General features: G+C 30.4%; 1 protein-coding gene across 1 annotated transcript in view; it reads left to right on the forward strand.

The window, feature by feature from the left end:
- The first annotated feature begins 405 nt into the window (after positions 1–405).
- The window catches only part of LOC113393034 (uncharacterized), a 75,188-nt gene continuing 47,676 nt past the window's right edge, over positions 406–27,917 (forward strand). Inside the window, exons 1-3 of the mRNA XM_026629731.2 lie at positions 406–561; positions 14,732–14,877; positions 22,348–22,423. Coding sequence (XP_026485516.2) covers positions 14,834–14,877; positions 22,348–22,423 — 120 coding nt within the window. The 5' untranslated portion in view covers positions 406–561; positions 14,732–14,833. The remainder of the gene's footprint in view (positions 562–14,731; positions 14,878–22,347; positions 22,424–27,917) is intronic.

A 27,917-nucleotide genomic window follows, 5' to 3' on the forward strand; every position in this document is an offset into this window, starting at 1 on the left:
AAATATCGAGACTAGGTACAATTATGTTTCCTTCAACATATTATACACTTTATTTAATTCAAGTTGTGTCTGAATAAATGTCATCTCATTTGATACTTGTGTAAAAAATCAAAAAGCACATTAATGTTCTTTATTTATTTATAGCAAACACTCAGTCTGTATAACTAATTGTACTTCGAGTACGATGTATTTTTTAACATCGATACTTACTAATCGTTTTCTTAACTATAATCTATAACTTTTATAATAGCAAACACCACATGTGGTCAAATAATATGCTCTTATCACATTTCAAAACTTCAATACAAGGTAATGGACATATGATGACCACCACCCTGGCACTATCGATACCGATACCCGCATCACCTGTCACTAACCGCGGGGGCCGGGCGGCAGGTGCAGGCAGACGCGGCGGCGCGCCAGTCTCCCGCGGCACTCGTTCCGACCACACGTCGCGCTCACATCCACATCTATCGACACGTGCGTGGCACAACCCTATTTTGACGTTCCAATTTCAAAGTGTTGTCAAAGTGGCTCGGGATTATTTATGCTTTATAATCGGTAAGTTAGTCGATCGATTATCGGACGGTACAGATCAAGTATCGTTAATTACACATAGTCGATATTCGCTACGGAGAAAATATTGTTAACTGTGTCAGTGTGGCATGTCTTATTAAATATTGTTCTTTTTTACAAACTTACCCGGTTTCGTGCAACGGTTAATGGAATTGTTTATGTACATATAATTTGTTTATATTGTGAGAAGTAGAGATATCGTTTACTCGATACAAGATAAGATAGCGACTACAAAAGGCGGCTCGCTTGATGTTGGTACAAAAGACATCAACGCTACGTCCGTGTCAATAGTGGTACGGAAAGCTTTTTACGTTTTCTTAACGTTCACTTGGGAATTACTAACGTGACTTGCTGTTTTAATACTAATATTGCACTGCGACTGCGATGACATTTCAAAACCTAGTGTCATCTAACGTTTCTTGTTTATGGATCGAACTATGTGAATGGAAAACATGATTTTGGCAAAAAAACAACTTATGTAAAATCTTATATTTGAACTTTTTAGTTTTTTTTCTTTTAGTTTTTATTCTTTGTATTTTTTTTGCATTTTATAATAATTTTGTAAATTTATTCTAATACGTTAATGACATACATATTTAAATCAACATTTGTCAAACTTTTATCTATAGAGGTGCTTTACTGTGACCTGTTATAAAGAATTTAAAATCATACAAAAGATAATTTATTATCCTAAAACGGACTATCGCTATGAGGTTCGGACAAAATCAAAGCCTCCCATAAAATATTATAATGAGAGAAAGCGTACGATGATGCTTCGTCCTTGATCAAAGACTTTTGAATATTGATGATATTTTGATTTAAAAACTGAGGGTTTTAACTGCCACATTAAAAAAATCTAAAAATTTAAATAAATATTATAACCAGTTTTCTATTTATTCAGCTAACGGTTATACTGAATATTTTTTAATTTATACACGTAAATTAGTTTCACAAACCTCGTTTGTTGAAACGTTATGAACGGAGAATTTCAAAGGGTATTCAATTTAAAATTTAATTGGACTTTTTTTATCGTGTCAAGCACACGTTAAGGAATTTAAAATAAGATAAATTTGGTTGAAGTACTCTTCATCGGCACTACTTAAGGCAAGCAGTCACATTTAGTAAAGTATCACGTTGATAAGCCTTATTTTGATAACGCGTTAATGTTATAACATATAATTTATTTTTGCATGAATGCGATATATATGGTAACAATGTTATTTTTTTAAATTCAATATGAAATTACAATTGTAATGAAAATATTTGAAACGTTAAATTCAATATAAAAGTCCTTAGAATATTTACTTACATTACTAAGATAATAATGCAATCGTATAAGCTATTCTTGTAGAGATTTCTAGTGTAAAGGATAGGAATCTCACAAAATGACTAAATGTAATTTTGCTCCGTCGCACTTAATGTCGTGTCGTGCCGTGGAAAATGTTTGCAACAATATCATTTTTCATTAACAATGTTGTACATAGAACAAATCACGTAACGGCGCTGATGAGTACCTTTATAGATAAATTGATATATGTATATAGTAACTATGGATTGATGCAATGCCATTTAATCGGAAAACGATTAGAATAAAACGTCGTACTTAAACGCATTATATTATTTTTTGCGTTCCGCGGGCAATCTGCGTCTTCTAGTCATTACATAGTATAAAACATAGTCGCTTACTGCTGTCTTTCTGTCCCTGTGTATGCTTAGAGCTTTAATATTTTATATTGTGCGTTTAATATAGATCAATATGGCTCTTTACAGCATGTAATTTAAATGAATATTTTCGAAGATATTACAGATTTAAAACGCGGGACATAGCGGTTTGTATTGTCTAATGACAGAAAAACTGTGAACGTTGTAAGACATTCTGTAGTATATTTAGTATCAGTATTGTACCCGTGAGAAGCCGGGGCGGGTTACTAGTATTCTATAAAAATATGTCATGTTCACTTTGAAAAATTTATCTTGACTTTCGTATCAAATTAATCTATCTAAGTAAAATTGCAAGTGTATTAATTGAATAGAGCTTACAGCACCTTGATCTTTCGAATAATATATATAAAATCTTTAAGATGTAATACCACTAAAACCTTCGTAAGTTTGATTTTCACGGTGACCGCGATGAAAGAAAGAACAAAGTCGTCAAGAAATAAATTCATAATGTCATTTATGTGGACAGAAATGACGTTAATGATTAAATCGCTGCGATCTACATGTTTAATTATGACAACCGATTCAATGAGTTCGTCGTTGTCTCAATAATTAATACAAATCGTCCGACACAGTCCATGAAACATAATATTTGTTTTATCTCCGTGTCATCGACAATCGGCTGATGAATTTAGCGACCGAGAGCGATCGTGACGCACGCCCCGATCGATTAGCCAGTTTGTCTTACTGTGATACGTATCGATTCCTATTGGGGACTCTTTCTAGAAATTCCAATACGTCTTGTTCAGTGATAGTGTGCTTAGATTTATGGACGCTTCTTGAAAATCTTCGTATTATATTCGAACCTTTCACTGTGACATTACTATCTGAGGTATTATTATTTGTAAGATTTATCTTAACGTTAAGTAACAGTTAGTAAATATTACAAATCGAACTTTAGAAAGAGAAAGAAAATATATAAGCTAAGTAGAGCGGCGTCTCTATCACACACAACTACGTGATAGACGAATTTTTTTAACAATGTTTGCTTTAGAGCTTGTATAAGTTAATACTTATACAAAATAGTAATCATCAAATGTCATTTATATTTATATTCATGTGGATTTTCAGGCGTTTTCTTAAATAAGACCATAATGAAAGCGTATATAATAAAAATTTAAAATTTTTGTGTCTTTGGTAAATCTATATTTTTACAATATAAAAATCACTTAACAACTTAAGCAATTTTTTTTAAGATTTTCCCTATCGACTAGGTTTCTAGAAAATTCAATACTTTAATAAAATTTAAGCGCTGCAGCGCTTTCTTCTTGAATCATGTGAATGGTTTAAGTGTGCGTTGGATATTGTTACTAACATATGATTAGATTGCTATCTTTTTAATCGTTAACTAGCATCAGATGTTGGTATGTGAGTAAAAAATGTACTTTGATTTTATCTCGCGCTGCCAGATGAGAGAAACTAATAGATGGTTTCTGTTATAGTCAAATCGAACAAAAAGGCGTTGAAAGACTTAAAATAAAATTTTACTTCTTACTCAAAAGTAGATATTTTATAAAAAAAATGTTGGTCAATGGTTTTGTACAATTAATTATTATACATATAAATTATATTTTAATAAATTATTTCTATTGTGAGTTATATCAAGCACATTAAATATACCAAGTATATACTTTATAAAGTGTTAGTTCACATACTGTGATGTAAAATGTAAACTACGAATCGGTCTTGTACCAAGATTTTTTTTAAATTGATTTCAAATCCATAACTTCTTCGATGATTCCGAATTATACTGATATCAATTAACAACTTATTAATACAAATCATTTGTGTTCATTAGTTATATTTTTTATATTTATTTTTTATCTGTGATTTAATCATTACTACTATTATAAATGCGAAAATACTTTTCTCTCTCGCTTTCACGGCCAAAACACTGAATCGAATTTGATGAAATTTGTTACGAAGCAAGTTTTAACCTCAAGGAAGGACACAGGCCCCTTTTTATATCTACCACCTGATGACCAACATCTAAGCCGCGTGAGACAACAAGTTGCTTAATATATTATCGTGCATTTAGACGTATTTAATTATTTCCACTATTTAATACATTTACGTGCTAGTTTATTAGTTTAGTTCAGTTATTACAAGTTATTTAAATATCAGGCTCCGACAGAAAACCGTTTGCTATATAATGAGCCACTAAAATTAATGATATATGCTCATCATCTTGTAAATTTTAGAATCGGCCTGTAAATGTAAGTCGTATTAATCCCAACTCTCACTGTAATAAAGTGTGGATGAGCTCGTATAGCGGAATTCCATAAAATTATTAATTTATTAATTTATACAGAGCACCGCTCTCTCTGCTTTATGGAGAGCGCCTCGATGCGCACACGCGTGGCGTACTCCGCATCCTAGACTAACTGCGCCTGCGCACGATGTTACTTTATTCACTTTATAAGTAATGTGCAGTTTTTCTTGCCCTTATCGCTGATTATTTGAATACGGTATAATTTCTATTAATCAATTTCAAAATGGTTATACATCTCCTCAGTAAGTCATTATGTATGACATTTTATTAAGAACTTTAAGACATAATAATATATACGTATAAATATTAATCCCCTTATTTATAATAATAACAAACTTTATCAAGACCATAACTATACAATTACTTATGGATTCGACGAACGTACCGAGTTTACGTATACTTTTATCACAGTATTATAAATAATTGTGTTGTATCGAAAATGTCAAGTTAATCTGTCTATTAATAAACATTCGCTTTTCCTAAAGCGTAAGCTTCTCGTCTTTCTTATTTAAATATGAAAAGAGAAAACAAAATATATTGCTACATAACGTGAGTGAAATTAATTCTTTGATTTTGATAATTTATTTAGAGTAGGAACGTTGGATATAAATAACACGTCAATTTACAATGTACCCCACTCACTGCTGTTCGATGACAGAAGTAGTGTCACACAAGAGTGTATAATACAAGTAAAACTATTCGTTTCTTATTAATCGTTACGTCTGTAAGTAGCTTTACCTTATTTTTTCAGTTTCAACGTAACATAATTGTAAGTCAAAGGTGCTGTTTAGTGTAGATTTACTTGTGAATCTTACATACACTTAGATGAATTTAAATGCATTAATATTTAATGTTTCATCATGTCTTAGGTATGTAATAGATTTAAATTGATATCAATAAAAACATTTTGTTATAGAATTACATATAAATAATAATTAAAAAAGTTTATTCTCATATATTAATAATTCCTACATCCAGCTAACTACGCAAAATTGCCATTTTTTATTATATATATAACTACTTATTAATATGAGATATAACTACTACGACATAACAGATATAACTACTTATTAATATGAGAAAATAGATAAAAGGTCCCTTTTCTATTTCAGCACAAGCACAAGCTTTGTTACGAATGTTGCCTGACGTCATACGGTTATAATGCCTTTGTTAAAAAAAAAGAAAAAATTATAAAAGTGTACGTGTAGTTACACTAGCTAACCGAAACACAATGTTACTAATTATCGCTGTTTACCGGTAGAATATATGATGACTGGGTGGTACCTACCCAGACGGTCAGTGTGTGAAACAGATAAATTAAATAAAACAAATTTAAAAGATAACCTACAAAACGAATTATAAAAAATAAATAAATTATTACGAAATGTCATCATAATTCTAATCCACATAGTGCATATTATTTCTTAATTAAATCGTAATGCCGAGTGACTATGAAATATAATTTATGTTTTTGTATGAAATAAGTTTAATTGCCAAGTACTAAACAGCAACGACTGCATCCTTAAGTTATATCTGAAAGTACGGTTATAACTGTTAAGATAATAGGTAAATGATATTACTTGTAATATATTCTCCGTAATTATTTCGTAAATAGTTAATCAAAGGCGTTTTCTCTACTCGTCAAAACTTTATGCTCTCTCGCGTTGTAATAATACCTAATATTATTATTATATTAAAAAGTTACGGTTATATATTAATCATTATTAATAATATATATGTAATAAATAAAAGTTACATATATAAAAGAATAATCCGCGTATGTCCCGTATGCTTTATTACACAATTCAATATTGGGGTTGTGTTGTTGTTATGGAAAATTTTCGAAATAAATCTACCATCGACGTTGAATGGTACACGAGTACTGGCTTAGATGAATTTTCAATTAAAAATTATAAGTATAAATATAATTACTAATATTAAGTTTTACAATAACGTCCGTGATTTTGATCTTATCTTTGATCGTTTGCTTGTACAAGTAATAGCTTCAACTGTTTTCGCACTTCCAACAAAACTACTTCCACAGACGACAACGAAGAACAGACAGACAAAGTATTCAGATACGGTCTTCCGAAACATAAATACAGATCTATTTTACATGCACGAGGATTTTTTCATATTAAAAAAAAAAAAAAACGAGGCACCTTAAGTTGGTTCATTTGCCTACTTTCATTGTTAGAACAAAAAAAAAAACATCCATACAAGTCTTTTATATGTCATCATAACATTATAACGGTTTTTCAATTAGTTATTATGGTTCATACAATAAATCCGGTGCTAGTTGCATTATTAGTAAAATTGCTGTTTATTAGTGATGGTTCCTTTATCATTCAGGTTGAAGTTGTTTGAAAGTGTTTGATTTGAGAAATAAAATAAGTTGGCTATTAGTAAATAAAAAAGGTTTAATAAATGTCTCATTTCTGTCCAAAAGTCACTTTTATTCTCAAAGGGAATTGTTGGAACTTTTACTACCTCATGTATATACTAGATAAGGCTGAAATATTCGAATGTGTGATTAATAGAAAAATTAAAATATAATTATTTTTTGTTTAATATTATAATGAAAGATAACCTTTTTAATTAATACATTCATACTGTTACGGTAAAAAAAAAACAACAACATTTTACAATTTCAGTATCAAAAATATAATAAAATTATTCTATTTAAATAAAAATTAAATTAATTAAATCATATATTATATGGTCCTAGAATTTGTGTGTAAATATGTATATTTAGTAAAACTACCGTAAAGAATAACATAGCATAGCAATGTAGATATAAATCGAAATGAGCCTACTTCTTGAGTTTGTGGTCAAGTATTTAATTATACTTTTCCATTTTCATACAATTTAGGTTATTCTTTACGGAATAAAAAAATAACAGTTTAAATCTATTTCTTACATTTTTTACCAATATAGTATCTCTTTCTACTATCAGTGATGAGACATTTGAATGAGGAAGACAAAGCATTTCGTAACTATAAAACCGCTACACAACATTTAGTAACGGAGTTGGAATACATTCTAAGAAATTAATTTAAAACACTTTCATTAACTGTAAAATTCTCTATTGATAAAAGACGGTACGTCATTGAATACAATATTTATGTTAATTAAGAAAAAAAAAAACACATTAATATACCGTAGGAGCCATAAGTCAGCTTACGTTTTATGATAGACAATTTTAATATAATAAGCCTGTTTGTGTTGGACATTTTCGTTTATAATTAGGTAAAAATAAAAAAAAAAATTGACGTAAGAAAATGTTAATAATATGTATAATTGGATGATTATGACTATGGTATATTACTTCTATACTATTTTAATGACCATTATTATCAAGAACCGGGATGAGAGAGTAGTGATCACGTAGCGATCCCGTGACGCCCTCCGAAGAGTCGGAATGGGTACCTACCGCTGGTTTTTTAGTGGATATTTAGGTGTGATAGGCCCCAAGTCGTTGTAGCCACAGACGATTGCCACATACGCTCTTCGCCGATTTGTAGCGAGATAATATTGATAAGCACGTGAATTAAACCTAAGGGTTCTAATCCGGTCAAATACTATGAAATTTAATTTCGTTTTATATATCTAAATATGTTTTTTACCATACCAAAAATTACATTAAACATAATGTCAACTGTATTTAACTTCAAATATTTCAACAGTTTATTACCAACCGAAAGATAAAATCATATAATTATCGGATGTATGTCCAAAAGCATTTCCATATGAGGAAAGAAATGGATTTATTAAGCAAAATATCAGTGAAGTCTACTAGAAGCGCGCGCCTAGCCAGCGGACCGCTACATTTGAAATTAAAAATGTAACGGCCGCGTACAAACAATTGTTCTAATTTTCCTCTGAATTAACACAACATCGCTCTCATTATTATGTGGAAGCGCTTTGAGTGCTGTATTTACGCTTATGTGAGTTTCGTTGTAGGCGTACAGTATTAAGTGTGCTCGTGCATTGCTTTAATCATAATAGGTATTCGTGAAACGTCGTGTTTTTGCCGTATAATCAAGAATAGCGTAAGCGAAGACTTGACATATTGATACCCATTTACAAACACAATGTATATAATATATGAGTTCTAGAAAATATCGTCAAACTTTAATCCATGTCAAGTCACTTGAGATGATCTTTAATTAATTATCTTTGTATTTTTTTATTCTTGTATTTAATCTTTTAAACGATTTTTTTTTCTGATTATTGTATTGTTCCGTTTTATAACCATTATACAAGCAACCTCATCGTGTTTATTTCAAATAGATTCGAGCAGGAGTCTATTAATTCTCCTAATGGTTCATTAATTACCGATGCTCAGTTAAATTTAACCATTATCTTAATTTATACTTCTTAGTTCAAACGTGAGCCACATCTCTGCGATTGACAAGACATTTAATTGACTTGTTAAAATATATGATCAATAAACATATATCGTGACGTATCAATTCCCTTAAGTCATATATACCTACTGTAATCTATATATTTTACTTGGTGGTGTTTTGTCCAAGTCGGGGTAGGTACCGTCATATATTCTACCGTCAAACAGCAATACCGAGTATTGTCGTGTTCCGGTTTGAAGGGTGAGTGGGCGATTGTAGCTGCAGATACAAGAGACATAACATCTAAGTTCAAGGTTGGTGGCGCATTGGTAATATGAGAAACCATTGATATTTACAGTACTATTGTCTATGGGCTGTGGTGACCACTTACCATCAGGCCCATTTGCCAGTTCAACTAACTATATGGTAATATTTGACATATAAAGAGACCGTTTGATAAGCATGATGTTGGCACACGCGAATCGTTTTGCATGAAGTTATTTTACTATTTATGTACTCTGTTTTAAGTAATCGATTTACTTCTGATATCGTTCAGTAGATCGCTATGACAATTGGCATACGTAGCCAGAATAACAACTGCCTAGTTCTGCCAGTTAATATTTAATAACAAATGCATTATTATATTAATAATCACATATTTACAAAATCGTTATGAATTTTAAATTAATGTACATAAGAAACGATAACGCTTTGTCTTACGACGCGTTACAGGAAAATACCTTCGGGAAATCCATCGTGCTGTCTTCGAAACGTCAATTTTAGGTCGTTTAAAGACTGAAAAAGATGATAAATTGCGTGCAATTAAAACGATACTGCGTTTCTTTAACTCAAAGATATTTTCTTTTTGAACTGTTTTAAAAATCGATCGTAAAATCGGGCATCGTTCCATAATAGTAAATATTTATAAGCAGATTATACAAAAAGGATTTTAATTCGTTTTATCAATAAGTATCAACCCATAAATGTCTTAATGATTTGCTCATTAAGCCATCTAAGGTTCTTTTGTAAAAGAAAATTGGAGGCTCTGGAATAAAGTATTAAATAGGGAAGGAGGGCAGGTTTTCTTACGATGGACGTATAATAATAATACATTTAGATATAAAAAAAAAAGATATATGCGGTCAGTAGTTGTGTACAAATAATGTGTATGAAAATATATTTCTAGTTTATATACATTAGATGTTAAATAATATACAAATATCTTATTGTACTATTAATTTAATTTCATATCAAATTTGTAGGTTTATTTGTAGGTTATCATTAAAACTACAAACGGAAAAGTATAATATTGAACAAAAGAGAATTGCTCTTCTTGAACTCGAAGCAGTGTAGCATTGCTTTTTTTTCACGTTATTTTTGATATTGTAACGTTACCAAAATATTCTACTAATAGAGAAATCGTTTTCATAAAATTAATTTCAAAATAAGAATAAATTACAGAGTAAATTTTAAACCTTATGATTATAATTAGTTTACAATTATATATAGTTTAACAAAAACATTTAAGTACAGATAAGTTGTCAGCTGTCTGAGAGCCTTACAGAAATCTATCCGATGGGAAGATACTATCAAACATGCAGGTTTAACTCGGCGGAATCCGTGTCCAATTATGTGTTAGGAATAGGCGAAAATGAGGAATTCGTTGTTGAACGTCCAACTTAGATTTGAGATAATATATTCGTAACGTTTGACTGTGATTGGTTAGAAAGTTTTGTGGCAAGCGAAAACTAAACTTGGATATATAATCTAGTGATTTTTAATGTATAATAACAATAAAATAAGTATAATAACGTCATCTTAAAAGTTACACAACACTGTACCGAAGGTTATTTAAGGAATAAGGACTCATCTATTTATTTTAACGTTTCTGATGTAAAATTTCTCTTTACTTGAAATGTGAGTCACACGTGATGTTTTTTTTTGTAAAGTATACCTGTGATCATGTTTATTAATGATAAAATCAAAATTTTAATTTATAATATGTGTATGCTTCTGTGGACGGGCTTTAATTAATTTATAACGATGTACGACTTTTTTTTTTAAATTTCTATATGTAAAAGTATTCTTACACCAGCACGGTCCGTATTAGTGATACTAGTAAATAGAGAAAGGGTATACACGATCGTAGCATAACATTAAGAGGATAAAAGAATCAAAATAGCACATCATTGTAAGTCGAATTTCACCATTTTACAAGTGAGATACGATATAAATTCTTACAAAATAGCTTAACTGTGCGAAATTCGCTCTACATATTCACGAGATGAAACAAATGAGCAATATATTTCAACGTATTCAATAAATTGAATATGCATCACACGTTTTTGTCGACTTTTTTATTTCCTGTCTACTTAGATTTAGTCATTAACCAAATAAATATATATATATAAGCACGTAATTTGATAGACATGAGACTAGACCGAACGGAAGCCAGTGTCTTAAAATGTGCACTGTTTATTCAAAGTACCGATTGTTTTAGATTTCTCTTTAAGATACGTTAAACTTATTAAACGTAATTTAAAACTTCTTCTCTATAAAAGTTTCCAAACGTAACGTTTAGAAACTAATTTTTTATTAATAATTTAAAAAAATCTAAATTTAACGTTATCGAAACGTTACTTGTTACGTTTACTCAGATTCGACTTTGATATTTTATTTAAAAAACGTTTCAGTTTAAGTTTTGTTCATAATTTTATACATTTTTTTTCAGTCGGTTCATATATTATCTTATTGAAATAATATAAGAATACACGATTCGAATCAAATCATACGCAGTTGATTTAACAGGTGTATAGTTTTTAAATGCAGCAATTAATTTCAAGGTGATTCGTACAGGTTTATTATCTATACGTGTAGATTTTTATATTTTTATAGGAATTGTGCACGCGAAGTTTTTTCGCCTGAACATATTGGCACAAAAAGTTATCGACATAATAACATGATATACCCATTTGTCAAAAGGGTTTTGTTGAAAGTACGTCCGTAGTTTTATACAAAAAATATATACAGGAGGTACTTTAGAATGATAGTGTCTATTAATTTTTAAATTTAATAATATTAAGCAGGGATTCGATAGACATTTGTTAAAAAAAACGGTTTTAGTTTTTATGATAATTTCCGCTCGCGGTTTCGTCCGCGTGTTTGGCAGATGTCAGATATGTCCTTTTCCGTCCCGCTGTATACGAAACGTTTAAATCGTTAAATAAAATCGTTGTTATCGTTATTTTTGTATGATTTCTATCATTTCATCGATCAATGTATTATTACACTTTTATCTTATTAAACTCAATAACTGAAATATACAAATTATTTAAAAAAAAACTATTTAGTTGAAATTAATACTAGGATTCGGTTTTATTTTTAAAATAATAAAAAAACATGTTTAAATAATAATATAAATTGTTTTTTTTTTCTAAATATAATAATATAATTTTAATAACAATTTTATTTACTATAGAAAATATTTGAAAAAAAAAAATAGCTAAATCGAAACAAGGCAATGTTTAACATATAACGTATGTACGTTAAACGATTAAGAAATACCATTTAAAATGAGCTATAAAGAAGTCCAAGTTTTCTGTGTCGCATAGCGTCCAAGTGTCCACGTGTTTACCGTTAAAGTGGTACCGACACATCCTACGGTCGTTTGCGACCAACGTATGCTTCCAGTAATACAACGGAACACGTACGGTAAATTTTTTCGCTTTTACCTTAGTTATATAACTGAACTCAATATTAATAGCCTCAGATATTTGTGTATTTGATTGTTCAATAGTTGAATAGTTTTACGCGTAACATAGCCTACATTTTGTAGTTTATTTTAATTGTTCATTGATAATATTATCGGGTGAAAAACTTGTTAGAGGTTAAACTTAAAAGAAATATCTTTATATCTCATAAAATACGGGAGCTTTGTAGATCTATTTATTGGATACCGACGATAATGCAAGGAGTGAACTAGACTAGGCGGCTTCAAAAATAATTTTGGTATAAAAATATTTACTTTTTTAATTATTTTTAGTACGAAACTATTTGTGTACAATAAAATTTAATAATAATAATAAACAGTCTAATTTAAATGCATAGTTGGTGTATTTTTACTAAAATAGTTGGCAATTTCTGTTTGGAGCTGATTTAAAGATATTTAGTTACAGATGCTCGTTGACAACTCAGTGGACAGTCTCAATTTTCCTCTTGTAGAAACGTAGTTTATCTTTCGCGACAATAGCGAAAGGTTCAAAACATAATTTCGCTTGGGTGTTGTAAACGAAGATCTGTTAGATTTAGCAATGAATGGTTTTGCATATTTGCTTGCGGATGGCGTTCAGAATAATAATTAATTAGGAATTTTCTCAGCGTCACCATCCTTTGCATCTTCACTTTCCATCGATAGTTATTCAGGCCGAGCGTGACCATTTGATTTCGCTTATTCATCGGGGACACATTTACTTATTCCGTGAGAAAGATGTTCAAGCTTAGAATGTTATCAAAAAACCCATATTGGGTATACGATAGGAAACTAATAAGCATAGTGAGGTATTTTTCGCTTGTTTGATGATTTTGAGAACTTTCAAAAATATATTTACGTGGATCGAAATGAAATGTATTCAAAAAAATATTTATATTAATCGCGCGATTTTCCTAAAAAACGGTTCCATAAAAAATATATATGTTTTTCAATTTTTAAAGTTGGTAAAATAATAAGTAATTGTTTATAGGGTTCTTTAAGAAGAAATTCGAAACTCATCGCAGAAAACGAACGTGAAATATTAGAATGTACTCTACATATTACATTCGCTATAATAATCATAAAAGTTATAGTATACCGCTATCAAAATGAATGACGTATCACCGTAAGTTCATTGTCAATATTTAACGAGCGAGATACGAAGTGAATTCGTACAGAATCGCACTGGCTGGCTCAATAATATAATTCCAATGTCAATATACGGCGGAAGAAGAATTAGTTGAATAAATTAGAAATTAATTGGAATATTTTGTCTCCGTTATTATTTTATTTATCATTATTAGTGGTGCATATAAATCTGTACACCAAAAGAGGAAAGTTCTTTTTTACTTTGATATAAAAATGTCTCGGTATGCCATTAATATTTTGTATTCGAAGGTACCTTTGCAGTCAAAAACATCCGAATGGCTCATTGTTCGGAACTTTAACGTCTTGCCTTGGGCTCTTTCGTAAGTTTCCTCGAAATCTTGTAAACGATTTTAAGAATTATCTCTTAAGTACAAAAGACAATTTTCGTATAATGGAGCGATATATTTTCTTTTACATGTTTATTTATGTTTGAAAAAAACGTTACCCCTTTTTCGGGTACCATTGTTTATTGAACGGGCGCCCAACTGATTCGCTTTGCTAATATTTCTCAGGACTCGTAAAGTTTACATATAAAATTGTATATTATACTTGATCAAAATAATGTAGCTGTCTTGTGTATGTCTTGTAAAAAATAATTTAATTTATCAACTTTTATTTTCTTCAACATAATGTTCAGAATTTTTTTTTTTAAATTTTTATTGGAACCAGAATAAAACAGATATATTGAAATTGAAGTTAAGTACACAGATCACGAATATCATAATCGAATACTGCGGATTATTTTGGGTATCTATTATTATATTATAAATAGGTGACATTTGTTGGTTTGTATATCCCGGGTAATTTACAGTACTGATGGTAAAATTCTAAAACAAAAAAATTTGTTTATTCCTAAGTGCCAAAGGTATTATATAATATGTAAATAATATTTTCTAAGAAGATATCATCCATTTACAGGTAATTTGAATAAAATCCGGACGTGTAGTGAAGTGTGACATGTTCAGTGCCGTCGTGACCCAACGAAGGTGACAATAGTGGTTACATGTCAGTGAGCGCTGGATGATGACCGGCTGGAAGAACACGAACCGGCGGAAAATAGACTGGTAAGACATTTTAGTTGCTTCTCTTGAACGTCGTAAAACATAACGAATACTAGTTATTACTGGATAGAAAACTGTTGATGGAATTATCCTTTTTGGCCTATATAACAGTGACCTCCGTGGTCGAGTAGTGTGTACACTGGTTTTCATGGGTGCACCACTCCGAGGTCTCGGGTTCGATTCCCGGCCGAGTCGATGTAGAAAAAGTTCATTAGTTTTCTATGTTGTCTTGGGTCTGGGTGTTTGTGGTACCGTCGTTACTTCTGATTTTCCATAACACAAGTGCTTTAGCTACTTACATTGGGATCAGAGTAATGTATGTGATGTTGTCCATTATTTATTTATTTATAACACATACGCATTAACGATTACATTTGTGACTTTTAAGAACAACGGTTGATAAATTAATTATAATGTCGTCTATTTTAATTAAGCTGTGTATTTCAGTCTCCAATTATTTTGTAAGCAGATTCACTATCTTAATTTATTTAATACATACGACTTCATGCGACCTCTGATGTCGAGGAATTGATTGACAATGTTAAGAATCTCTGAAATGTCGTTTGTTGTCAATTTGCTGTCCATATTGGAGCTTAATTTGGTGGATACAAGACAATAGACAGTTGGACGAGATAGTATCAATGTTTGTTAAGTGGTTATTTAAGTTGCACGTCCAGGATTCGACTATCAGTAAAATGAATATAATTTTGTTCGTATTTAAGTAACGTATACATTTATTAGAGTTTAAAGAACGTATTACTTGGTGGTAGGGCTTTGTGCATACTCGTTTGGGTAGGTACCACCCACTCATTAGATATTTTACCGCAAAACAGCAGTATTGTTGTGTTCCGATTTGAAGGGAGAGTAAGCCAGTGAATTACAGGCACAAGGGATATAACATCTTAGTTCCTAATGAAGGTTTCCTATATGTCCGTTTTGACTGTAGTTATACTGGCTCATTCACCTGAAGTTTGGAGGAACCCGAACACAACAATACCAAGTATTGCTGTTTGGCAGTGGAATATAAAACGAATGAGTGGTACCACTCCAGACATATGGTATAAAGCCATACCACCACCACCATAGTTAAACACGATAGTTCATGCAATAGCTGTATCTATATTTTTTTATCTAATCTCTCTATTTACATAAATAACAAAACTTCTATTACCATAGTCCAAAGGTCACTACAATATAACTTGTACAACAACAATTGTTATTCTCGTGAACATTCCACTACACAATGCAATTTGACTGCTTCACACTGTAATCTCGATAGTGTTTCGAATAATTTCAAATGACAAAGCGCAACTAGCGAGATCTTTATGCACAGCACACCTGTTATTACCATGGTAACATTTTGAATGATAATCACAGTATCTTGGGAGCACGGCGGTGCTTTTTACAAACCAGGTTTATATCACTAACTGTAATCGATTCGTAGCGATAAATATGTCATCGAGAACTTTACGATACTTGTTATTATGTGAGATGAACAAAATAAAATGTATACATATTCACGTTATTTTTTTTTTAATTGTCTTTTGTACGCGTGTCTTAAATATTTTGGTTCTCTTTTTAAATATCTTCTAAAAAAGGATGAGTTCGTTATTATCGTACCGTACGCAATTACTAACCTTTTTGTCCGTCTGTCTGTCTGTCTGTTTGTTCCGGCTAATCTCTGGAACGGCTGAACCGATTTCGACGGGACTTTCACTGGCAGATAGCGGATGTAATATGGAGTAACTTAGGTTACTTTTATTTTAGAATTATAAATAGAATAAAAATAAAATCACGCTACAATATCCAAATAACTTAAATTCAAACAAGTCGCGGGCACAGCTAGTCAACAATATATTTTTTAAATGAATCAAGCTAAAGAATATTATTCTACGTTATAGCCGATGCCGATATACTAATACGCCTATTTCCCTCACTAAATATGCCTACGTGTGGGTAAGATACGACGATAGTGCAAGTGGTTAGAATCGAATCTTCGACTTTCCCATCGCTAGATGACCCGTAAACCTTTCAGCTATTGGAGCTTAATTATAACTGATATAACTTATAATAACTAAGCGCTTGTTGTACGCGTCGGATATGTTACGGCGAATCGTTTATTCGTGTTATTCTATGGTAATAAATGTATACAAGCATATTATTATACAATATAATGTATACAAGCATATAAATGTATTATATTTATATATAAATAAATACTAGTGAGTCCTTAAAACCTTATAATGACTATATTTTCTTGGTCTGTGTGCTTAAAGAAATACTTTTGTACGGATGAAATTGTTAAAGGCTCCTCTTCTAAAATCGAATTATGGAAATTCAATCTTAATGGTGCTTATACGAAACGAAGATGTCTTCCAATTTCAAGCCTTCTAATCGTAGTATAAGCTTTGCGTTTATTCTATCTAACTAGTTGCTCGCCCTGACTTCTCTCAGTTGATAAAAGACAGATTCTGTCTTTTATGGTTTTTGCAACATTTTTCAACAGGTCGTAGTGTGATGGTATATGGCCTTCCTTCAGACCAGTGATTCCTAACAACAGTGATTCAACAAAATTCAATAAAACAAACAAACTCTTCTGCTTTATAATATTTTTTAACAATAACAATAATTCTAAAATTTATACGCACTTTATATACACATACATACATATATTTGACCCATTTTCCCTTATATGAGGTATGCAATTTAAAAAATATGACGAAACAAAATCCAGACTTACAAAGATAATTAATCTTTTAAAAAAAGAACGTGTTAATGTAAGCGAAATAATAAACCGAAAAATCGAATCACGTTCAAAAATCCGGCGGGCAAGTTGCCGCCATAAATTTGTAAATTCACCACAGAATATTAAATTCATTTTCGCATGCATGCCGTCAGCCTAAGGCTACTTTCACATGTAACTGGTAATAGCGGGCGAATATTTGCAGTTCACTGCGTTCCCAGACTATATATTTCCTAATTTAAAGATAACCTTCCATTGACCGCATGCCGCGGCTCTGTACATAATCGCCTAACAGAAAGGCAGTTACCATGTAAATTTGATTGATGAAAACGACTTGAATTCTTGTGCGGTCTTTCATTACTGGCGGTATATGAAAAAATAAAGAATGTGAAATTCTGTATGAATTAAGTTTTTATTGTATGCATTTTTTTTAATTATTCTAATTATAGACTTTTTAAAATGAAAACTACGAAAAATAGTAAATTAGAAAATGAGAGGAGAGAAAATACAGTTAATTATTTGAATTTTTTTTTTATATTTAAATTTAACTTTATAATATGTTATATGAAAAATTCGTTCAATGTATGAATTTTAATATTCTTACTCTACAAATTAGTTATTTTATACTAATTTTTATTTATTTATAGTTATAGTCTAGATGACTCTATGGATAGCTTTATGGTATTTAAAAAAAACTATGATGGTATCATTAAAAATACTATTGCATCCAAAATATATATACTGTGATCATTCATGTTAAGATTTGTTCCTTTCCGCCTGTTATCATAAAATCATAAAATATCTAATATGTTTATATTAGATTAAATAATGTGTATAATAATGTGTTTATATACGATATTTATATTGGATTCTTAAGCATAATTATTAATAAGATTATTCCATCATACGATTAATATTTAAAACCTGAATGAATTATTTTTTTATATTTATTTAACTAAGTTTATCAAAATGCATTTTATATTAAAACAATTATGATTATGTCTATTAAATAAATGTAATCGTTTATATTTTTTTCAGTATAATGTCAAAAGTAACATCTTTGCATGTCTAAATAAATATATATATATATAGTACGGGTAGCAATTATTTAATAATATAAATGTACTTAATTATATCATGTAAGATGTGTTTAAAAATTTCTACATCAAAGGATGAAGCGAGCTAATCAACCGATGCTTTTCACGCATTCCTCAACATAATAATGCACTTTCGTTTCAAGCAAAAAACGTTTTTATCGCACGATCGCATCTCGGTGTCTTTTCGTTTTAGAGGAATACATCAAAAACGATGTATGATAAGGCAGAATCACGACCATAAGTGGATAATTGTGTTCTCTTTAACATTTATTTTGGAATATTTTTAGATCAATTATAAAGATATTTTACAGATAAAACAACCAGTAGAATAGTTGTTATTTTTACTATTACGTAATTTCGGATAAATTCAATAATTATATTGAATATTATACAATATTATCAACATTAATAAATATACATGCTGATTTTTAGAACTCCACATGTTCTCAAATACCTTTTAATTTTAATTTTTTCATCAACCAGGCGTTGTTAGTATAACGGCAATCTTATACGACTGCAGTCCTATAGATTATAGATGAAACCATGAAAAAAATTGTATTGTTTTTTATTATGAAAATCTCTAAAAAATTGGAGTTACGAAGTTGTTGATTTTTCTAAGACTCTTGGTTCTACATATGATCCTCGAAACACTGTCCCATAGAACTTTAAGAGTGCACTTTATAGCTTGGTCAAAATAAAGTCAGTCTAATAATCATATATGTAGGTATGTACGCACGAATATTAATGAACGTTTCTTTTGCTTCGCACATCTTGAGCGTAAACGCATAAAAGATTCGCTGTAATCAGCGTGTACTTTAGCAAAACCTTTTACCTCATAAGTACGTATGTATACGTGCGTGTAACAAGGTGCTACCTTGTTAATAGTTATATTGTTGATAGTGATTTCCTTTCCAGTCAGCTCTCAGTGAAATACAAACGCTCATTTTAAACTTAATAACACTTGAGCCTATTAAATAAATCATAGCTTTTCTTGTAAAAGAAGAAAAAAAAAATGATTCTACCGTTAAGAAATCGCATGTTTACCGATCCACTGTAATTCCAATACTTACAACACTACGCTAAGAAAGTCTCATAGCACACGGACGGACAGAACGTGCAATTTAAACATCTATAGTAATACCTTCATATGGCGTGTATAAGTGATTTACTCATCATGCAAACCGTAACTTATTGAATGATTGACGTATTGAGAATAGAAAATCACTGTTTTAACTATAAAGAAGAATAAATATATATAAAAAAAGTGACGAACGCGCGCTGGCATTTGTGAACGAAATTATTAAATAAATACGTAATAAAATTATGTGTAATTCGTATTATTATAATAATGGGAGCTCACAAAGAAGTAGAGAGTGGCGGAGAAGGGACGGTATGAGAGACTGTCAGGCCATTTGTCAACACGTGATACGACTCGATCTTACCCGTAAAGCGCGCCAGTAAACGTTGCACATAAAAATTATATTTTGCTCGTAAAATTATTTATTAGTTCATAAAATCCAACCAAAGTGACAATTGTTATAATATGTTTAGCACATCAAAAATAAATAAACGAAGTCAATCGCACTTCTAATTATAGAAAATTGTGGAACGTTAAAAATTTGCTACGGTTATAACCAGATGAATTAAAGTTATTCTAAGTGAAAATAAACAAAATATCTAAGTTTAAATTAAGTTTATATAAAATTGTTTATAATGGATAGCAAGTTAATATGGTTGTTGGTTATTTTATCAAATCTTAGAACGAAAAACATTTTATATTAACGATTATGAGATATATCTAAATTCCAACACCTCAATGTTAAGTTCTTTCTGTGTTTTTGTGTTTTTTATTTTTATTTTTAAATAAAAATTACCTCGCTTTCTTGGTATTCTGAAAGGTTAACCTTGGATAACAGATTAAGACAATCGATGTAGTTATTAAAATGTTTCTATAAAAACATCATGTCTAGTAATTTCCGTTGGGAAATTAAAGCCATAATATGAAACCTTTTTAATTTTTTTATGTATCGTAATGAGAGAAGGCGAGATACAAAATCATGTATCAGTTTTCTTAAAAACATTTTTTGCACTCTTTCAATTTATCTAAAGATATTAGATCTTTAGGTCCGTTCTAATATCTATTATAATTATTAATAATGTGAGCAATATGAGCTGATGCAGTGTTGTGTCTAATGTTACGCTCGTATCCCTTGTTATTTCCACTTTACTGACTATATTAGCATGTCTGAAGTAATAACTGTCAATATAATTGCATCTTCTTTTAAAAGTAATATATTTATAAATAGGCAAGACGATCAAATATCACAATTACAGATACAATTCGAGCGAGGTGGCTCTAAACAATCTCTTCCAGAGGCAGGCAATTTTATATCAGAGATAGGATTTACATGCTGATTTTTTTTTTTTTTTATAAATCGTTCTTAAATGCTAATTAATATTTGCAGGAGACAGATAACGTAGAATTACCGAGTCTTTAGAACCTTCTTATTTTGATTCTTTATAACTTTTGCTTCAGTAATCCAAGGATAGATGCGAGTCGAGGCCATAAGTTCATACAACGACAGTGATAATTAACTATAGATGGAATAACGTATATATTTATTGAAACACGCAATAACGCACCCTTAAGAATCAAACATTCAGACTAAATTAATTAGGTAAATAAAATATTTGTACGTTTATAAAATATGCTTTAAATAAATGTCATAAGTAATATATTTTCAAGAACATTTTACACTCGCATGAATCTATACAGAACATACGCTAGCCACTTGTAAATGAATATAATTGACTTTTCCAAGAAATATAATATGCAGAATAATATTGATGTTATCTAATAACTGATAAATTACCTCCGGTTTCGTACAGATTTGTAATCGGATGCTGTAGTTGTGACACGGGTCAATACAAAATTACTTTACATCAATATAAGTAATATAATATAATAAAGTAATAGCCTGTTCATGTCCCAGTGCTGGGCAAAGACCTTCTGTCCTGTGTTTTAGGGAGAATAGAGCTTATTACTCTCGCTACTCCACTGCATATAGGTAGACTTACATGTGGCAGAATTTCAGTTGGCACATGCAGGTACTTCTAGTTGATTTTCTTAACAGTTAATGATGTACTGTAATCTCTAATTATGCACGTGAAAAGTCACCGTTGCTCGCCTGGATTAAAACCTCGTGAGTGAACTTTCATGTGTCGAATGGAAGAAGTTCCAAAATTTAACAATAACATCGCAATCCTTGATTTAATATTTGAAAATACATATAGCTACTTATTTATATTCTAATATCATTAAAGTATTAGCATTAATATATGCATAAGGTCAAGAGTTAGTGGACTTCAATAAAAATAGAAATAAAAAACCGAACACGCGAACACGAGAAGCGATCAGATGGTGACACTGATCGTGATCGTTTTCGCTGAGAAAGCCGTCGTAAAACTAGTTTAGCAGTTATTCAGATATTTTCACTTATGTAAATACTGTCAGAGCTCCAGCATTCCTGTGAGCTATGTGTCCGGTCCTAATTTGTCTAGATTCGTTATTTGAATATTTGGATGTATGGATTGTGCTCGTGCGTGTTTTAATTTTTATTTTTTTATTTACAGGTCCAAAATGGCGACGAATGTCGCTTCACATATATCTCGGACGTCGTTCATCTGTTTATTTATGGCTTTAATAAGTGTGAGTATATGAAATATTTTATTTACATATGTATATATATATATATATACTGTTAAATTTTACAGTTTATTTATTATTTACAATGCGAAATAATAAAATGCTTGTTTTTTTATATTATATAATGTAGTCGCGTATAATCTCGTATTGTATAAAATTTTGACCAGTTATTGTTCATACGCATATCGATGTTCCTAGAATAGTACTATCAATGCACCTTCATTATATTTTGGTGCATAAATCGTATAATATTGTTCAATTGCGTTCCAGTCAATAATTATTCAGTACTGTATAATAAAACGTTAATTGTCAAAAACTAATTCGCTATTTATAGTTTTCTTGAAACATCTAAGTTGTATTGAATAGATTAGATTGAACATGTATTGAATAGGGTTAGATGAAGACATATCCGTAAAACTACATAAATATATGCAAAGCAATTGCTAGGGTCGTGTGTCCGTTGCGTTGTAATTTTCTTAAAACTCTCTAATAAAATTAATGCATTATTATTGAATAGCCAATAATCAAGTATTACGTCCAATGAATTATTACTACATGTTTTTGTCATGTCGAATATATAATTATATATTAATATCAATATAAATATATTTATTGAATATTAATACCAAATTTAATGTAAATACATCAATATTCATTGTTAAAATTAACGTATACTTAACATAATATAAAACTTAACATGTCAAAGTTAGAAATGAATAATAAATATACATATTTATTTTACGTTAAATGTCAAAGAGAAATGAGACATAATCTCGTATGTTCATCGTCTTCACACAAAGAAATTACCCACACATACACAAACTAGTTATACCGGCTGAGATTATCAATACGTAAGGTTTTAAAGTGATAATAATCTTAAACAAATGTGAGGAAATGTTAGCTGTATTGAAAACAAAAGCTTAAGATCGCAAGTACTGTTTAACGGAAAAGTTGCTAACTATAATTAAACCTATTTAATTATGTTTTAATATGAATGTAATTTATTGCCACGACTGTACAGAACGTGGCAGTCAATCAAAATCGCAATTACGTTTATTAATGTTGTGATTGCGACAATCGTGACAGAAGGCTTTATACGTTTTTCAGCTACAGAAACGGAATTGCGATTCTACGGGAAATTGTATTTATTCTCTCCTCCATTTAAAATGGTCAGGATTTGTTAATTTTTTTATGAATAGCACAGATAGGTGGACAGGCAATTGGGCCACTTGATGGTATGTGATCACCACTGCACTAAATAAAAATAAATAAATAAATAACCAGACGGCATAACATATGCCATAAGGAATTTCCTTGGTAGGGCGTATGCATATGCAGATGCAAGCCGTTTTAGTTTATATTGATTATTTTATTTGCAAATGACAATTATGCGTATATGCAATGAGACATAGACGATCATACGCCTTACTTGCATTATCAGTGGGTATAGCAACTGTAGAGCTGTAACGTGACAAATATTTAAATTTCACACTTACGCGTTTGAACGGGTGTGTCTGCATATATTTGTATGTAAATTCTGTTTTCATTTGTTCAAGTATGAACGTGAAGTGTTTATTGTTTATGTCGAAGACATTATTTTTGTGATGAGATGAGAGTAAACAAAGAACGAATTTTGATGCAACGTTTCTTTAAGATAACTTTCAGCTCGGAAACTGAGTTCCAGTAACGTAAAAAATATTTTTTAAATTATTTACGCCAATCTTGCAAGATTCTTATTACTGTTGTTACAGAATATATTTAATAAAAATAAAATATATAATACTTAAGCATTCGTTCATTTTATATATTATGCCGTTAAACACTTAGCGCTTCTGAGTCTGAGTGTACAAATATAAGTAGAAAAACCTGTGTTGAAAATATTTATTCAGATACTGCGTATTCGTTTAGCGTTGTTTTTTATTATCTGATCCGTTACTTTGTCTACAAGTCTAGTTTTAGTATTTCTTAGCTTTGAACTAGACTGTGTGACAGACTAGACGCTGTATAAGCTTATAAAAATTTACACTATTTTGTCATATGTTACAAATCATAGTATTATTATTAGGTAAAATTTTATCATAGATATTAATTACCTAAACTACGGAAAATAGAACATTTTTATATACTACGTAAAGCTTGAATCACTTGTCAATAGGTTTTTTTATTCATTTTATAAATATACATATATTCTTTACGTTACGCTGCGTTACGAGACGAGTTTATTAAAGTTTTTTATTTTCGAATCATTGTGTTACCCAAAAATAAATTTATAGAATAAAAATAAATTAAATTTGATTGCGCTCATTGATACAACATCACATGTATTTAACAAAATTGGAATATAAGAACATTCTAATGACGTTTTTATTTTAAGTGAGGATGAAAGAAATAATAAATCATTCAAATTGATTGAATACGTGAGCGAAACAGTTGCTCCACTAAGAATAAACTCGAAACTCACCGCAAGACACAACTGTCAAATTTAGAAATAGCGTAAATCGGTTACCAATATTGCATGAGATTCGAAGTGAATTTTTACAGAATAGCGCTGGAGAATTCAATTCAATTTCAAATTTGGAACACTTCAATTGTGTTCCCAGCATCACGTTTTCATTAAGTGGACGTTGAAAGAAAACTTTTAATTTAAAAAAAGAATTGTAAACATTGTTGTATAGGAACATAACTGAGATGCCGTTTATCTCCGTATGTTTAAAAAAAAGCGACCTAGAAGCTAGTTAGTAGAATCGCGCCGTCCTTGGGGTCGACCGAATGCCAACTGACAGATAAAACGTTTACTCTGTGCTCATGTAACTGCTCTAACGGTTAAGCCGATGTCACATCGATTACAAATATATCGACTTATTTGTGTGTAGTTTTACTGATATTTTTTTTCGTAAGCTTGACATGTCAAAGTTTAATCAATTATTACTTATACAAAAAAAAAAGATTTAAAAAAATATAGGAAAAACCGTTATAAATGACATATAATACAGATAAAATTATATTTATATTGTTCCGTTATTTTTGAATCAAAAAAGTTTCATGTAGAAATTTATTAAATTCGACTTTGAAAATTTTAAGTTAAAAAAAAGTTATCTATAAATTGCTGCAAATTAACAAGAAGTATTAAAAGCAATAAAACTTCTTCTTAAAAATGAACTGTATCTTTTAAGTGCAACAGTGTTGCGTACGTAACCTTAGCGTCCGCTCTATTTGATCGCGTCCGGCACACATTGCGGACATATTGCACGCGAACGAGATCGAACCGCAAAAACATACGGATGGACGCCATCGCGCTGGCTAGCTTTAAAGCGAAATGGGAAATTTATAATTATTTATTTTACCGTAATTAATCAATACATGTCATAATTTTAAAGTAAAATTAAAGAAAAAGCGTAATATTTTTTTTTTATTTTTAATGTTGGATGTTCGTCATAAACATTTCATATTAAAACGTTGTACATAGAAACGCTATACACGAATTTGACCGAGTAATTTTCTTCCATAATGTTCAAATAAGTTTCACTTAAAAAAAAAAAATCTGTTTCATGATTACCAATTTGTATATAAACCTAAGAAAGTAATAACGTTATTGTAGAAAAGATAGAAAAAAAAACTCGTAGATAATAAAATTAACCATTGATTAGTAAGTTGATTAGTATTATTGTATTATAAAAAATAACTCTTACTTCTTAAAAAATTAACTCGAACAATAAGGCGCTTTACAAACGAACAACATTCTGAATAAATCATATATAGAAATTCATAAGAAAAACTACATATTGATTATTTAGTTTTAATATAAACGGAGCGATTAAACACAAACAAAAATATGTCACGGGGTCTATATGACACGTTTTTCGTTTTCCAACTAACGTCTGTGTCTACTTTAACATATGCTTAAGAACAGCGGTCACACACGGTCACACAAGTTCGACACGTCCTGTGTAATGAGACGTGAAAGCCATGTGAACTCCCGTGGGAGCCATTGTTAATGTCACGACTGTCACGTACAACCAATTATTATCTATAGCTAATTACTGAACGGAATTCGAGCAGTTTTTTTCGTTCGTTCAAGATTATTTTTATGAAGTAAGTGCTAGCGGTTAATTCAACTTGGTCTTGTAATTTTTAATAACTCAAATTTTGTAATTTATTTTGCATAATATTTTCATTGAAAGAAATTTATTATTTAGTGTTTGTTATTACGGGTTTTTTGGTATAGTATAGGTCGTGATGGTAAGTGTACTGAACATAGACTATTCCTTTTGCTTATGCGCCTCCAACCTTGGGAACTAAGATTTCATGTCCCTTGTCCAGTAGTTAAACTAAAAGTTATAATTGTTACGTAATATAAGATGAGTACTTACTCAGACGGGCTTGTACAAAACCCATGTGTAATACGTCACAAACAAAAAATTAACTAGCATAACGTTCCAGTGATATATGTTTCATTTCTCTTATTGAAATATTTCATTATATAATAAACTTCTCTACTAATATCATAAATTCGATAGTATGTTATTTGGTAGGAAGTGAGCTTGATATTGAAGGAAGGATATTTGTTCCTTTTTAGTACCTAAAACCTGACGACTTACCCCTAAAACGCAAGGGAAGCCGTGAGCGACTATTAGTACTTTATATAAACATAGAATTCACAGCCTATATAATCAAATAACAATTAGTGAAATAAAAACTATGAGTACATTTACGTAGTCCACTTAGGTAACAATGGTTCCGTACGTTCATTGTTAACATAGAGATGGGCAAGTTTGTTTGGCTAATAGGGCCTCTAAGTAACATTGCATCCTATATGTGGTACGCTCTGAATAGGGGCCTTTGTTAACTAAAAGTTGTTTATACAGTCTTGGTCATCATTTGTTAGGAAATGGACATTCTAGTCATGAACTGCTTTTTAACCCGAATGCAGTCGTGAGTTTCGATACAGAATATTCTAGAATAGAATGCGTTATTTGATTGTATAAATTTAACTGAAAATCTTACAAAACAACCTTTGTGTAACAATTTCTAATATGATTGCATAATTATTTTACCTAGATTTTGAAATTCATAAAAACTCAAAAATAGGCACTTTTTATACGCCTATAGATGACACGATAACAATGATAAAATTAGTCGCCTACATACTTTGATTATTATCTGTGACAATAAAGCCGATGCTGAACAACATGGAGCAAAAACATAATGTATTCCTTATTTAAATTTCATATCTTTCTCTTAACGACATATTATAATAGATTGTAGATGAAAAGTTAAATGTATAGTTTTATTTTAATCACCTGAGATCGCGATTAGTTTCTCTATAAAGCGTCATTAGATCAATGTTGCAAGTTGCAAAATACTTTCTCATATTGTTAATATAGTGAATGAAATGGCACCGTCTTTCTAAGTTTTAAAAACTACAGATCTCGAAAGAAATATCGTTACCGTGTAGTAAGTAAATGAATAGTCCAAACTTTTTGTAGTATTTAATATA

Source organism: Vanessa tameamea, chromosome 12, assembly GCF_037043105.1.
Source record: "Vanessa tameamea isolate UH-Manoa-2023 chromosome 12, ilVanTame1 primary haplotype, whole genome shotgun sequence".
NCBI lineage: Eukaryota > Metazoa > Arthropoda > Insecta > Lepidoptera > Nymphalidae > Vanessa > Vanessa tameamea.